The sequence below is a fragment of the Rhinolophus sinicus genome, linkage group LG04 (assembly GCF_036562045.2).
Source record: "Rhinolophus sinicus isolate RSC01 linkage group LG04, ASM3656204v1, whole genome shotgun sequence".
NCBI lineage: Eukaryota > Metazoa > Chordata > Mammalia > Chiroptera > Rhinolophidae > Rhinolophus > Rhinolophus sinicus.
The window spans coordinates 135,952,227-135,969,335 of NC_133754.1; the positions used below are offsets into that span (position 1 = coordinate 135,952,227).

Here is a 17,109-nt window from a genome sequence, read left to right on the forward strand (position 1 = left end):
AAGAACCATCATATACAATCCCCACAAATACCTCATGAGAATGAACACAAGATATTTCCGGCTGCCCTCTTCTCACCCTCAAGACTTTCAAAGCACTCATCACAAAAGGGAACAGAATTAACTAGACCACATTTGTTGTGTAAATGTATATCCCTCGAAGCAAAATATGTTACTGGAGTAGTTTGCCTTCATGATGAGTAAGTCTTACCTTCACAGTGTATGTTGGAAAAAGAAAATCCCAGGAAATAATTAGGAATTAGAGTTAGAGAAATGCAAGCAGCAATGACGTATCACCTGACCTCCCAGGACTGTTACGTCTCCATTACCTCCTTTACAGCCTCAATTTAAAAGGAGGTTTAGGGCTCCTTTGGAACCTAAAACTCACAATGTGAGATTGATTCTTGAAGAAGTCAGGTCTAAGGATATTTTTAAAATGCAACCATTCCAGCCACGAAATCCAAAGAATCATACGTAAGTGTTTAGTAAAAATTAATATTGCAACACTCACTGCCACACTAAACAAGGTAAAGCTAAAATGTCAGTATTATCAGTTACTTCTCAACAATGCTTAAGCTGCAATTCAACTATTTCTCAGGAGAGAAGTTTAGGAATAGAGCTTCATAGACAAAGTGCACCCAAAATGGATACATTGAAAAAACAATTGGTTCACTGTGAATCTGAATTATTTCCACTTAAAAATAAGAAATTGTGTGGGTCTAAAAAAAAAAATCATTGTGAGGTTTTATTTAATTGTTCCATTTCTATTGCAAATGGAAAGAGATTCACATGGTATCAATATTAAAATACAAAAGGCTTACTGTATATTCTGAGGGGGCCAGGGGTTCAGATTAATAGAAAGATTAATTGATATGAAGCATTATATCAATTCCAGAGTGTGATTAATCTAAGCATTTCCTTCTTAAGACATGCTGAAGGAAAACAGCATCATCGATCAGAAGCAGCCTGGGAATCAGGGTGGGGGGCCTAGGCCTGGCCCTGGCTCTGCCATGCAAAGGAGAGTGGTACCTTGGGTAAATAACAGGACTGCTCAGGTGTGTGAGCACAGGAGCCAGGCAGTAACTGTGGATGGAACAGAGAACTCTTCACACCTTGGTGAACTGGATTAGCATGCCTCTAATCTCTAAACCTATACCTCAGGGTGAATGGGAGGACATCACTGTTCAAACTGATTCTGCAAGGCTTTACTTCAGCTCCTACAGAGGAAATAGGACCTACATGGTAAACGAGAGTTGAACATATTTATTATAGCAGGACTTCCTGGCTAATTTGCAGATGTTCCACATTTACATAGGTTTTGTTAACATAATGATCACACCAAGGGAAATATCAAAATGTGTTCTGGGCTCACTAAAGAAAAGACTTCTTAAATTGGAGATATAACCTCTAACATCAAATAGATCAGATTACTTGAACTATAAAGAATGTCCACATTTTCACCCATTTTCCCCTCACTAGCCAAAGTCAATGACAGCAAAGAAACATTCAGAAGGACATCCCCATGGATGCCTTTAATTTACAGTCAGCATATGTCCATTTCAACACTGAGAGCTAAACATACATAATCATGACATAAATTTTCATCATGCAAGGCATCTTCCTTATACTGTCCTTCAAGTTTTTAACTTTGGTTGCAAGGAAATTTAAATCATTGTCATTAGCAATCACTGAGGAATAAAACAATTGCTACTATTACAATCAAAATCATCAGGCTGAGCATATACTCTGAGATCAAGAGTAAGGGATACAGTGTTGAGATCTGACAGGTTCCCACTTTCAAGAATGTTCTGTCTGATACCTCTTGAAAAGATAATTTTTTATAAAAAAAATCTGTGGATTAAGTGGGTTAATGAAATGAGAGTCAATGCTTGGATATAAGCTGAAGTTTCCACAGGGTCTCCAGGAAAAATAATTTAGATGAAGAGGAATCTGTGTCCCTCAAGTGGGAGATCTTTCATTGTCGAAGGTTCCGCCTCAAGTTCACAGCAATGCCTGGCACAGAATCGACATTCTAGAATTCATTGAAGTATGAACGTATGAATGAACAAATGAGGACAGGCCTCATGCTAGCTGAAGAGTTAGGTATGAGCATGGTTTCCTCAGGGGTCAGTGAAGATCCCCACTTTGACTATTACTTCAAATACCTATTTTCAAGAATTGCAAATATTTGGGGATGCGCAATATTTTGGACCTGCTCTGATAAATTGGCATTCTCTGTAGGTTCCTAAGATGAGCTGTGACACCTAAAAATGTATTTAATATTTCCATAATGAATATAGAGTCACATGTAGGGTGATTTAGAAAGAGAAGACTAGAAATACGGGTAAGAATGAAATTGCACACAAAAGCACGCATACAATCTTACTTTACCATTAGATTTCAATGTGCTCACAGTGGAAGGAGTGAGAAGAGGGGTTAACAGATACTAAAATAACCCACTTACTGCTGTCCATGCATTTCTTTTGCACCGGGCACATAACCATCCATCAGAGATCTCCTGAGAAGGGATACCATAACAACCTGTAAAATAATGGTATAAATTCATGAGTTAGGTCTTAGGCACTGTGACAATATTACACATCTTAGCACTGAATAAATAAAATCAAAACAACTGTTTGCCCTATAATTTTTGATTCTTAGAACAAAACATAAGCAAAGCTGTCTCAAAGATACATTTGGTTCTCACACTTCATAGCTAATAGAATATCAGTCCCAGAAAACATGAGAGTATGGGTCTTAATAGTAACTAATGCTTGCAATAGTCATAATAGAGAATACTGAGGATAATTCTTAAATGGGCAATAAAATTTATGAACTGCAGGTCTACTACTTTACTCATGCAAAACATATTTCAAAATAAATTGCAATTCATGAGCAAAATTTGGGGAAGTTTCAAAATAAAACAATAAACTTTGACATATTTTTCTAATTAATGTAATTTAAAATTACATTTCAAAAATTATGTTTCACTGTCTTTAATTTCCGTGATCGAGACAAAGGAAGCACAGTTCATGGTCAGTGATAAAGGATGTCTTCAATTCTACTTGTCTATTCAGTACATACCTGACTCAAAATAACTATGTAAGAAAAGAGCTGATGATGCAAATACATGTAGCAATCACATGACACCAACAAATGTGTTACTCTGACTTCTTGAAATAAAGGGTTTGGAAAGATTTAAATGAGTAGTTTTTAGTATCAAATTTCTATAACATTTGAGATGGGAAAAGAAAATAACAGAAATGTAATTACCCAAAGAAAAGCCTATCATAATTAAGCAAGACCGCAAAATGTTTAGTTCAAGCACATGTTTATGAAATATTATGGTTAAATTGCATAGCTAGTGCATTCAAGAGTCAAGATTAAAATCCCAATGTTTCTGTGAAATGGTGCTTTGCCTCTTATACACATATACATATATATGTGTATGCGATACAAATTGACATAAACACAATAAGAAGGTTGCTATAATTATATTTCAAGCAGATTATGTTCAAATCCCTTGGGGAAGTTGAATAGTATCCAATTAATAAATAAATAACAGAGAGTAAGGTTATTCCAGCCCTAATGTAAGACTGGTATTACTCTGGCATAAATACAGAAGGTAATACTTATTATTATAAACCATTCAGACTAGATTGGTAGAAATAAGCCCTACATAAGTATGTTAACAGCAAATGTGATTTAGTAAGATCTGGAATGTTAAAATGCTTTCAAACAGAGTTACAATATATAATAGATCTCTTTTATACAAAATCATTTTAGAGATTTACAAGGCAGGCCGAGTAAAAAAATGCATCTATCACTTATCCAATTATGTAAAAACACCAAACAGACAGGTATGGAGACTAACCACCTCAGTCCTGGCTGAAACAACTGTAATGACTGTTATCCCCTGAAAGGCAACAGGAACCCTACCTTTACAAAGAATAAAAATTTAACTCAATAATTAAATTCAACAACTCCCAAAATCACCAAAGCAATACTCATTTCTCTTTAGGAAGTCACAAAGGAAAACAGTCAAAATCAACATCAGAGATTAAAATTAAGTTTTTACAAACTATATCTTAAAATAAGTAAAATTCAAGCATGTGAAACTTGATGACTCAGTGTCTGAAAGCCAAATAAACAAACAAACCAGATGTGCTCTTTACTGCTGTTGCATAAAACTGGAGAAAAGGGGAAGATTATACCCACTCATACTTTCATTAGAAAAAATGAGAGAATGAATGACCTAACCATTAAGAATGCCAAGAGTTCAATGCAATAGATTTGGTAGGTTACAAAGGGGTGAGAAGTAAAGACTGATCACTGAACAACCAGCATTGATGAATGAGAGATTCATTTACTTGCATGAACCCGTACGCAGCACTTTGCACAAGAGATGAGAAGACTTGTTCCATCCTCTTCCAGGAAGGCATTAGGTGGAGAATATTCTATATTTTCTTCGCTATAAATAAAACACATCTCTGGAATGAGGGGCTTAGTCTTTCCTCCCGAAGGAACCATTTCATCTAATTTTGTCTCCCATCTAGAATCATTTTCTTCATTGCTGCTGTCTGGCTGAAAAATACAATATCACCACATGAGTAAAAAACACAGAAAAGAACTCATCATTTGTTCTAGTCACTCAAATCTACTAAGAGCTGTTTCATCCACTAACTGCCAGCTTCTGCTCCTCTTCTTGTTCTCCCTGACCCAACTATTCGCTTTTTATCAACGCTCCTCAGGCTCCCGTGCTGGTGCTAAGCTGCAGGAATAAGAGGATAATCTGCACATTTGCTTGTATGAGAAAGCGATGAGCTACTAATTTCTTACATAAATAGTTCATGGAAAGAATCGATTTCTCTGATGAATTTTTTTTTTTTTTTTTTGTTCTTTATTTGCACTAGGTTAACAGACCTGGTGTCATTTACTGAAGACTCTTACCTGGATACACTGGAAGGAGTGTTTTAAAGACCTCAGTTTTAAGCTGCACAACAATATTTAGGGAATTTTGGAAGGCTTTTACCTCATCACAAAGTTTCAAAAAATCAAGACAGAAAGAGCTGGTAAATGTCACTAAATAAAAAATAAAATGTGCAAAACAAAATTGTCACTTCTCACCAAAATCTACAAAAAATGTTTACTGCTTATTTGAAACTCTAATAACTGTCCTATTATCTCCAGAGATCTTACATTAAATTTCCTTAAGTCTTACAATTTTGGTGGGACTTTTTTTAAGTTATTGGGAAAATACACAGCCAGATATGGAAATAAAAAATAAAAAGTAAAGTTTTTCCAAGAAAACACAGAAATTTAATGATTAAAAAGAAAGCAAAAGTAATGTTTCTCATTCACCAGGGTCACATTCAAAGACAAGTAAATAAACTACTTCCTCTATTTACAAAGGTCTAAAAATATGGCATATTACACATTTCCATGCTCTGAAACATCAGAACAGAAAAGCATTTACTTTTCATGGAACTCTAAGAAAGATGTGATCTTGAATAAAATATTTCTCATTCAATTAGTGAGAGTATAACCCAGAACACAATGTTCACATCAATACACGTTATTGTATCTTAAAAAACATCATTGTGTGTGAGAGAGCTGGAGAATGTGGCCCTTGGTGAGCTAAAATGCTACCAGAATAACAAATATGGAATGATACTGAAAACCACACGGGGCACAGCTGACTGATGAGGGTGAACTACACAATTGCGTGTGAATTGAATTCTGCTGTGTCTCTTGCATGTTCCATGTGGGAAGAAAAAGGGAGACATATTCAGTGTGGTCCTAGAGCTGACATTTGTATTATTGAGAGTCACATTTTCAAACAAAAAGCAGAGTCTAGGTCCAAGTTTTCTCTTGCGAGCTTCTACTATTGGTAAGCTTTAAATTCTGTGTGTCTTGGAAAAAGGGGTAGAAAGGTTGGAATTGTCCCTTGACAAATAAAGGTCAACAAATAAACCAATCATTTATTCAAAAATGATAAAGCACTGTCAGAGAAATGTCTCTCAAGGAGCACTTAGAAATTCTGTTTGCTGCCCTATTATGGCCATCGGCTACGTAAGTATTAGTGTCTTCCTTTTCATGTGAATATTTACCTTGCAATGATTCCCCTGTGTTTTTACAGCCACAGAGCAAGTGCAGCAGTGAAAGGAAACCTTGGCAATGACCCGCCGCCCCTCATTACCTTGTAGTACGGCATGAGGAGCGCACAGATGGCACAGTGAGGCTCCATTCTGGCCATGGCTGTATTATACTCTTGCTCAGCTGCGAAGTTTGGGGACTTCGTCTGCCAAAGGTGGACCAGGGGCTTCGCCCAAGACTCTGTTTCTTCCACTTCCTCCTCAATCAATGGAACCTCAGGCAATTCTGAAGAGACAGGGCGTGAAAACAGTGAGCATGGCACCCAGGGAAAAACAACCCTGGTTACAAAATAAGCAAACATTCCAAAGTATCTGATATTAACGGGAGACAGGAAACCCATTTTATCCTTCCAAGGCATTCTGAGAGAAGTGCAACAAAAGGAGTTTTCTTTTCATCCTCGTCATCTTCAAGGACTAAATCAGATCTGACGGCCAGACAACCACCCTTCTTTTGACACCTTTCCTGGTGCCCTGCCAGGATCGCTCCTCTCCACTTCATGACTTCCCTGTTTCTCCTGCTACCACAACACCTCCTGTGGTAAAACAGGCGATAGGTATGAGATTACCTTCCTTCCAGTTAGCAGAGAATCTGCTAGCCCAGTAACTGCCTTACCAATATTTTCAGTTTCCTCACCTGGCATAGTACATGATTCGATAACATTTACTAATGGGACTTCATTTAATTAACTTTTGGGCTCAGGAATTCATGACAAATAACATTTACATAGCACATATCATGTGCCAAACAATACACTGCCATTACATGGAAGTAAAAGACAATCTCTATGTCAAATCTTTTTTATTTGTTCAATATGATACCTCCAGAGGGTTCAATTTCTTTAAGCATGTATATTTGTTAACATAAAAGGGGCAGAAATCTATTCCACAAATATATCATTTTACAAAATTTTATAGAAGGGAGACAAATACAGAAAGACATAAAAAGTTAAGAGATAAAATTCCTCATGCCAATATCAGAGGACCATGTATCAGGGCAGGTGGCAGCAACCATAGCTACATCTAGTACTTAATGTCTAGAGCTGTGACACATTCTAAAATGCCTCACTAGTAGCTGTCACAGACTTAGGAATAAATACTGTGGAGCAGTGTTCTCAACTCCCCAGCATGGGTGTTTCTGTGAAGCAGTGGGCTCCAGCCCTTGAACTGCTGACTTACCTGTTTTAGAAAAAGTCAAAACAGATTTACTCAGCTTAAAAACAAAACAAAACAAAACAGGAAGGGATGAATGGGGCTGAAAATAATTCAAAAGACATCAGATGCCAACTGAAGTGAAAGGGAACATACCTACATCCATGTTGGCTGTGGTATTATTATTATTACATTATTTACAATGGAAAATGCTTAGTACTCAGCCAGAGGCAGTATTTGAAAACAAAGCAAAAGGTAAGAACCTTTGTCTATACAGAGGATGCCAAAAAATGTATACAAGTCATGTGTATACATTTTTGGCACCCCCAATTATGTATTTCAATTGTACCCCCAGAAGTAATCTGCCTCTAAACATAAACTTCCCAACAGTAAACTACAGAATACTTACTGTAAGGACTAAGATTTGACAAATGAAAGGTGGGAGTGAAAAGTTAGCCAAGAAATTCAAATACCATTAAGTCCTTAAATCAGAGGCTAATATCTCCCACATGTATACTAAAAATGGGATCTAAACGAAAAGAAATCCTTAGTTTTGCATAACTATTGCTACTTACTGGCACAAAATAAATTGGTCGTATCACTTGCTTTACTATAAAAGATTGAAACACAACATCAAGATAGCTGATGTCCTTATCCCTTTAGCTGGTCATAAGTTAATGTAATTGTGATGGAGGGATGGAGGAACACTATTTAATTCCTACAAGCCTAGCAACAATAAGAAAGAAATAGAGGGAAAGGACAATTCCTGCTAATGGAGCCGGAGAGCAGGCGGTACGGGCAAGGGCTACGGCAAGACTTGACATAAGGTAGCCTGTGCAACCTGAGCTTGTCCTCCAAACCTCCCAGCAACGACCTGATAGAGGACCCTGGTCTATGGCTGTCCTTCCCCAAAGATGAGGTCTACTCTGGTGCAAAAAGCATTTGTCTTCTGTTTGGCTGCCCTCAGGGACAGGCAGGCACTGAACACCGTAACTACGTCACCCCATAAGTCAGAACTAGCATGGCAGCAACGCCGGGCAGCACCAAGTCCAGGGAACCGTCATCCAGGGACCTGGCTTTACATTCAAACCCTTCCATTCAGAAGCACTGTGGCTTTGGGTAAGATAGATTCTCACAAAACGAGAATCCCTTCCTCACTTACTTCAGGGTTGTTGTTTTCTTCTTTTTAAGATTAAAATGAAATAGTAAATATAAAACTTCTTTTTAAACTCTAAAGTGCTAAAGTTCTTCACAAATTCTAGAGGGATACATAAATGTATATATTATTACATAAAATCCATCTAATTGTCTAATTTCATTTGATCTGTTTGTCAGTTCAATACTGCAATATTTTATGAGGGGGAAAAAGAGACTGCATTTAATCATAAGTATATGATGGTGACTATTCAGATTTCAATTTAGCTTTAAAAGTAAAAAATATCGGCACATTCTTGAAGGTAAATATTTTGCTTCCCTGAAATTTCCTTATTAAATTATTCATCCCTTCTCTACCTCCTAGAACTCTTGCTTCCCTTTGAACCATGGTATTGTTCAAGCATAGACTAACCCTGGCTATTGCCTTTCTCAGACTACAATATTCACATAACTACAAGTCTCAATCCCTTAGGGAACCAAGAATGTTCTGAGGGGAAAAGTCTTCTCAGGATATCTAAGTACTCTCATCATCACACAATTCCAAGGGAAAATTCTCCTTTTCAGCCTCTAAACACGTACCTCTACTCCTGTTCCTGGCTCCTTTTAGTGTGTCTTCATCTGCTGACTTTTTTTGAAAAATACTCTCTCTAGCTTCCAATTTACAGCAGAGGGAAAACGTTTCTCCATTGTTGCTTTTAAATGTTTTGATTATCTAACATCACTCTGCCTAGGAATTTCCTCTTTTTTCCCTTTCTTCAACTACAGTTGACTAATAAACCTCTAACTGTTTCACTATAATCTCATTGGTATATAATTACCTCACAAAACATGATGTGTTTTGTAACCTGTTGTGCCATGAAAATAGACCATACTGTTTTATAGATTTTCCAATTTTTAAAATATCAAATTAGTTCTCACAATATCTTCATAAAAGAGGGCAAAGGCAGATATTAGTAAACATATGAAGACATGGATACTGTAGGCATTGTTTTTATTGAACACCAATGTTTTTATTACTATATCTCTTTTTTTTTTTAACATCACAATCAGAGGATTGTTCAGAACTCTGAGTCTCATCCTGAATGCCAGTTTGCTATAGAATGGAGAGAGTGAGGCAAAGGGAAGATCCCTTGGTATAGTGCATTAAAGTCTGGGATATCTGTGAAAGCATTACCAGCATAGAAGTCCCTTCTTTCCCAAGAACAAAAGCAGAGCTAATAGTATAATAGCAGTTCTCAAAGTAAGGTCTATGGATTCCAGGAGACACACACACACAATTTCTTACATGGTCAAAAATACTTGCGTAATAACCTGAAGGTATTATTTGCCTATGTTATTCTGTTGACATTTGAAACGGTGATACAAGAGCAATGGAGGATAAAACTGTTGGTGTCTGAAACTGTCTGAACTTGAATCAAGGCAATGGCACCAATGCAGTCATTATTCTTGACTACCTCGTATTTAGTGTGTGTGGAAGGGGAGGGAGGAGTTTTGCTCTGATGAAGCAAAAAAAAGTGTGAATTTTACTAAATTTGTGATAAAATAGGATGTATGCCTAAAGTACTTCTGCGGTACTTTCAAGTTCAATAGTTGTCTTGGGGTTGAATCATAAGTTGAATGAACTGTCTTTTCCATGAAGCACCACTTGTACTTGAAAGAATGATTAATAGGCAAACTATTCAGACTTGTGTATTGGGCATCAATTTTGATGAAAATGGACAAAGAAAGCCTGTCATTTTAATTAAAAAACTATGAAGAAAAGTTGTTGACAAATATTCAATCTTATGAGTTCAAATGAGAATCTTGGAAAACTTATATCCACTATTGTGAGCTTGATTGCTTCCCAATACTTAAAGCTATTTCTGATGGGATTGATGGTGAAAATATAAAATGTAATTTTCAAATATTATATAAAGAGACCTGTATAACTCAGACATTTGTTTACCAATGCATGATGTTATAAAATCATGCATGTGTAAAAGAACCACTCAAAGTGCAAGATACGCCAATGAATCTTTCATTTAATAAAGTCAAAAGGTTCACCAATGTGAATTCAGATTCCACATTGCAACTAATCTTTAAAAAACTACTATTTATCAAATTTTGGTGTAGTATCAAAGAAGAATATCCGTAATTATCTGAAAAGGCTATTAAAATACTGCATCCCTTCCAACCACATATCTGTGTGAAGCCGGACTTTATTCATATACTTCAATAAGAACAACATCATGCAATGCATTGAATGCAGAAGCATATATGAAAATCCAACTATTTTTATTAAATCCAGTATTAAAGATCTTTGCAAAAATGTAAAGTAATGCTGCTCTTTTTTTTTTATGGTTTGGGGAAATAGTTATTTTTTATGAAAATAAATGTAACTGCATATGTATTTATTATTGCTACTAATAAATAAATTGTTACTGATAAATGAATTAATACATTTCAAATTTTCCCTGTTTTAACTTCCAGCAAATAAGTATTGATAAGGTAATCCCATAGGAAAGGAAGAGAAGGGAAAGAGAAAACGGAAGGGAAGGGACAAGATGAGATTAAACAAACCCTCTTTGAGGTCCTCAAAATGTTTAAAAGCTTAAGGGGTCCTGACACCAAAAACACTGAGAATCACTGAATATACATACATTTTCTCATTTTTATCCAAAAGCATTTGTATCACAGAGTCACTGGTGAACAATACAGCCCCAATAAAACTGGTGTAGACTGTTCTCACAGCCAGGCCAGAATACCATCAACTGCTTTCCTCAATCAATGTGCGATGCTTAAGCAGAAAGAAAACAAGTCAACACTGCAGGAAGGCCTCCTTTCCTCTTGGTTCTTTCATTAAGGGCTGCAAGATTTGCCAACCATAGTTAAAAAACAAAAACTCTATGCCAATAGCACTTAATTTTCTTTTTTCTTAGTGAGTCTCTTACTTCATGGCGGAAATCTAGACTTCTAAATTGTTATATTTACAAAAACATTCCCATTACTCTGTAGCAAGTAAAGTTCATCAAGAAAAGCCTGAGCCTAAACACACAGCAATTTACATAGCTCTACTAAATTCACAGAAGCACGTCATAACACAGCTCCGGACATCTTGTGCTCACGAACTTTGTCCAGCAGCCTCCTATGAAGGATGGCCAGCCTCCTAACAAGCCCTGGAGCAAAACAGATACTATCTTGGATAAACATACTGAAGTAACCTATTGAAAATGCTGCTGACATACCAGCCCGGCTACAATAGCTTCTTTGAAATTTTTCAGTCATACCACTAAAAAACAGTAAGTTGTTTTATTCTATAAAAGAACTTGCCTACAGACCAAACACCAAGCTCCTGGATCATACACACAATGCACTAAAACTGTTGCTTTTTAGCCATATTAAAAATACTCTTTCTGACTTAACCTGGGAAACCAAACTGTGCCTCTGAGTCTGACTAGTTCTGGCAAAAATAAAAGCACGTTGAGAAAGGTAGTGGAAATAGATATGCATACAGAACCCAAGAATAGTACTCAAGCAGAAATAAGAGTTAAACCAACAATATTTGATTCATGTATGTGACAGCTGGGTACTAAAGGATGGACCACAACTTCTGCCTCTGCAATTACTTGTAAGTAGCCTCTCACAAGCAGCCTGCTTACAACTCCCCTTCATCCTTCTCCAGTGTGTCTTAAACGCTCCAAAACGATCGTCCCTGCTTACTGTTTATACTCATTGTGATACTGTGATATAAAAAGAAACATATATTTGGTCTTTGTCCTGGTACCTGGCACAGAGCTTCTAAAACCCTTGGGATTTCCCGAGTGACAGGGGTGAGTGGAGCATCACTGGTTAAAATATTTGATCTTAGATCCTAGTTCCTCACACAAGCTTCTAAGACTGTTGGAATCTCCGAATTGATAAGGGTATCTTTTGTTTGTTCATGAGATGACTGGTGGCTGGGGCCCCTAGACAGCTCCAGGATGGGGGCTGGCCACCAGAAAGACCAAGTCAGGATTAAAGGGTTAGCACCTCAACCCTCCTTTGCAGGGGGCGGGGGGGGGGGGGAAGGGGTGGCAGGGCTGGAGACTGAGTTAATGGCTAACAGACGATGACTTAATCAAACACGGGGTTCAAAGAGCTTCCAGAATGGTGAATGTATCAAGGTGCTGGGAAGGTAATGGATTTGGAGAGGGATGGAAGCTCAGCACACCTCCCACAACCCCATACCTTGCCCTGTATGTCCCTTCTTTTTGGCTGATCTGAGCTGTAAACCAGTAAAGGAAGTAAAGTGTTTTCCTGAGTTCTGTGAGCCATTCTAGCAAATTCTCAAACCTGAGGAGGGAGTTGTAGGAACCTCCCAGACTTTATAGCCCATTGGTCAGGAATAAGGATGGATGTGCAATTGGTGTCTGAAATGGAGGTATCTTGCGGAACTGAGTCTTCAGCCTGTGGGGGCTATACTAACTCCACGCTGTGAGTGTCAAATGAATTAAGTTGTAGGATACCCAATTGGTATCCGGAGAGTTGGAGAATTGGTTGATTTGGGAAAAATAACCCACACATTTGCTTTCAGAAGTATTCTTACTTGTAGTACCTGCCTTCTCCTTGGGACTATAAACAACTCTGTTTTTCAAAAGGTTGACTCCAGTCTCAAAGGGATAACTAAAAATGTGTCTTGTTGATATTTTAACTATGAAATCTGAGAGTCAGTAATACGTATGACGCTGACCCAATGTCTCTACAGCGGCCAGAAAGTTTGCATGAAAGACCCTACTGAGTATTTAAGGAGAAAGAAAAGGAAGACCATAGAAAGTTAGGAGCTCAAGAAATCCTAAAATCTTTCTGGTTCTAAAAAGAAAGTCAGGCTTGTTGCAATTCACTTGAGAATCTTAAGATGGACAGAATCTTCTTAACATTTCTACTTATACTAATTTGAGGTAACCTGTACACCCCATTATTTGGAGAACAATTTTTCCCTCAAATAAATAAAACTTCCCAAGGTGTTGTGGAGGCCCCACTAAGAAGTGATCTTAGGATTATCATGGATACACACTTTTAATTTTAATGATTAAGTATTGATTTTGGTTACTTTCTACATGAAACGATTTATACTGCTTTTTATATAAAAGTATGTATAGGTTTTAAAAAGCTTAGCTCTTCCCATAAGAAGCCTAAGGTAACCTCTGAAAATGGTTCACTATTCACTTGACCCAGAAAACCCCACAAAAATCATGTAATCGAGAGGTTCAAATATTTGTGTTCACTTTAAGAACACTCGTGAAACTGCCCAGGCCATCAAGAGTATGCATATATATCCTAAAAGCCACCAAGTATCTGAAGCATGTCACTTTACAAAAGCAATGTGAGCCATTCTTTCGTTACAGTGGTGGAGTTTGGGAGGTGTGTCCAGGCCACACAGTGGGGCTGGATGCAGGGTCGGTGGCCCAAAACAAGTGCAGAATTTTGCTGCACATTGTTAAAAATGCAAAAAGTAATGCTGAACCTAAGGGTTTAGATGTAGATTCTCTGGTCACTGAGCACATCCAGGTGAACAAAGCTCCCAAGATGCAGTGCAGAACTTACAGAGCTCACGGGTAGGTAACCCACCCGTGAGCTCTCCCTGCCACATTGAGATGATCTTATCTTAACTGAGAAAGAGCAGATTGTTCCTAAACCAGAAGAAGAGGTTGCACATAAGAAAAAGCTCTCCCAGAAGAAACTGAAGAAGCATAGACTTATGGCCTGAAAGTAAATTCAGCATCAAAGAAATGCTAATAAAAGTAAGAAAAAAGAAAAAAGCTTACATAAATACAGTAAAACTAAAAAAATAATATTTAAAAATATTAGTTCAAGTAACTGCAAGATTAAATCTATGACTAATCTAAAATTGACTTCATACAGTTAATGTAATAAATTAGGTAAGAAATGTAATAAAGGTCTGGACTTCGTGTTCTAGAACAACAGATATTCAACTATTCTGAGGTACGCATGGCTACAGAAATAGAGGTCTGATCCAACTCTTATTAGAATAAATTAAAATAGTGTTTTACACATGTAATCTGTGCTGCCTTAAAGTTTGGTTATAATTCTAAACCTCAGTTTCTTCATCTGCAAAATGAGTATAAGATGATCTAAATCACAGGGTTTACCAACAGGTTATATGTGATACTAGCCATTAAGCTGCTCATTAGCATGAAGACCTAGGGCTTCAATAGATGGTGGTTCCTCTGGAGGGAACCAGAGTTTGCCACCCCAAAATATGCCTTTTGGAATATTGATAATTTTAAGCTAATTATTTTTAAGAAACAAGTGGCTCAAGAAAAACCTTTGGCCTTCCCCCTAACTCTCTAAAAGGAATTTAGATGGAGGGCCTGCTCCAGAAAGGGAGATATCATCACATATAACCATAGTTTAATATGAACTAGTGTGTGACAGACAGTGAGGAACCTAGCAAGGACCCTTTGATCAAAGTCCTCTCTGCGTCCCATTGTTAAAGATGGCCCAGCAAACATTTATTTACCAAACATTTGCTGTTCATCTCCATGTGAACTGCCTTTCTTCCCTGTGAAGTTCCCAGCTAGTTCTCCTAGCTCAAAATGGCATATAAACCTCAACTGCCCAATTGTCATTGGGTCTCATATTCTTATGGAACCCCAGGTGAACATACACATTAAATTTGGTTATTTTTTTCTTTTAATCTGTCTCATGTTAATTTGATTATTAGTCCAGCCAGAAGAACTTAGAAGGGTGGGAGGAAAATTATTTTTTGCACCCCCACCATTCCTTCTGAGTCTCCAGTATAACCTTTGCAAAGATCATCCAGAAAATTTTCATCCAGAAAATTACTTAAATGTATACCCTAAACACTAAACTTTTAACAAGACAAATTAGAACAGGAAGAGCCGATCTAGGCAGACACCCAGTTATCTCCTGCATATAAACATTTCTACTAAAAGATTTATCCTTTCAGAGAAATAAAAGTGTTTAATTCCCATTCAGTCAAAAATAACACTGAATATTATTTATGATAACAAAAACGATTAATGTCTTCTACAGAAGTATCTTCCTAAAAGTACCGCTTTAAAAATATTTAAATAAATTATGGCATGGCCATATTATGCCAGCATCAGGAAGGTACTTTTGAAGAATATTAATGAAATATAAAACAACATAAATATAAACACTATATAACATATAATATTAAGTGAATATGAATATTATCTTAATAGATGAAAAATCAGGACACAAAACTATATAGAGAATGATGACATTCCATAAAAAATAAATTTAAAAGTATTAAAGGACAGGAGGATTATAAGTTTTTATAGTTATAAATAGTATATACAATCTTTAAAGTTAAAAAAAAACTGCACTCAGAATTATATTAGGTAGGTCCTGTGAACTGGGGAAAACCTTAGTTTAAAAGCAGACATACGTCAGATTTATTCACTCCCCAGTACAGTCTTTTTGAACAAATTTTACTTACTAAATGTAGGGTGATTTCTCAATAGAAAAACATTTGGGCCATTGTGGAAGAACTGCTGCCAGGACTTGCTGATGGAACCTGGCAGATGGGAAAAGCCATCGACTTTACTACAGTACAATTTCCCTTTACCAATCACCACAATGATTTTGCTGTTGAGGTTATGTTCCAGTGAAGTGTTTTGGCTGGTATAGCAGTATTCTCTGCTATGAAGAGCTCAGCAGCATCTGTTATCTTTCAGGTACTTGAGCAAAATCTCAGCCCTGGGAGGCATTACATATATGGTTTCAAATGTCCTAGAGGAAACTGTGGGGGAGGAGGGTGTGGGGAGAGGAAGAGGGCAAGAATGAGTTACTGAATAAAAGCAAAGAAATTCAAACTTGAGAACTTTATTGTTCCCATACAAACTACTATATAATCTGTATACAAACTATATTTCAATGATTTTATGAAACCCTGAATTTCAAAGGTTTGTAAGGGTATGTTTCAAAAGTACAAAATTGGAAAAATTTATATGACTTTGTAGGTATGATATTAGGAAGTGGTGACATAAAGGAAAAATTAAACTCTGCATTACAGTACCCCTAAAATGCTAATGTAATAATGGATAACAGAATTCCACTGTTTTAGGCCTAAAGCACTTAAGAAATTGAATGGATAGACATAGTTTTATTCTTTACGCATAACTTCGCAATAACAGAGATGTCAAAAACGTTTCAAAAGGATACAGTCAACTCATTCAATAGACTGTTTTATGCAACAGAAACATTCCAAAGCACAGTCCTTCAAAATTCCTGTTACATAAAAATGCCGATACTTATGGTATCTCTGGGGAGTTGGGTGTCAGAGAGAACTTTGGCATTATCTATGTTGCTTAAATTTTTTAAAGAATGTTAGCTCATATTTTACTAACATATATTCTTACAATACACATGGACAACAAGGAATACTGCAAATGATCTACTCTATCAACAAAGATGCTGGTTCTCATCAGACATACATATGTGCTCACCTGGCTTCTTTTATCAGTACTGAGGCTATTATTGGGCATTGCTCATGATAAAGTAGAAAGAATGCAAACTTGGGAATTAGGATTTAAAGGCTTTTATCTACCAATTACAAGCCTTGTGACCTTGGACAAGTGACTGAATGTCTCTGAGCTTCAGTTTCCTCAATAATAAAATGGATAAC

At 36.8% G+C, this 17,109-nt stretch overlaps 1 protein-coding gene across 4 annotated transcripts in view; it reads right to left on the minus strand.

The window, feature by feature from the left end:
- Nucleotides 1-17,109, minus strand: part of KDM4C (lysine demethylase 4C) — a 346,173-nt gene that overhangs the window by 133,756 nt on the left and 195,308 nt on the right. For 3 of the 4 annotated variants that reach the window (XR_012495714.1, XM_019727138.2, XM_074330450.1), the window contains 3 exons: nucleotides 6,197-6,378; nucleotides 4,368-4,581; nucleotides 2,462-2,538 (listed from right to left, as the gene is read on the minus strand). Coding sequence is in view for 3 of the 4 variants with exons in the window: in XM_019727138.2 (XP_019582697.2) it covers nucleotides 2,462-2,538; nucleotides 4,368-4,581; nucleotides 6,197-6,378 (473 nt within the window). In the remaining variant the exon portion in view is untranslated. Of the gene's footprint in view, nucleotides 1-969; nucleotides 1,081-2,461; nucleotides 2,539-4,367; nucleotides 4,582-6,196; nucleotides 6,379-17,109 lie in introns of those variants that run through there. The other variant, XM_074330451.1, reaches the window with a different exon arrangement.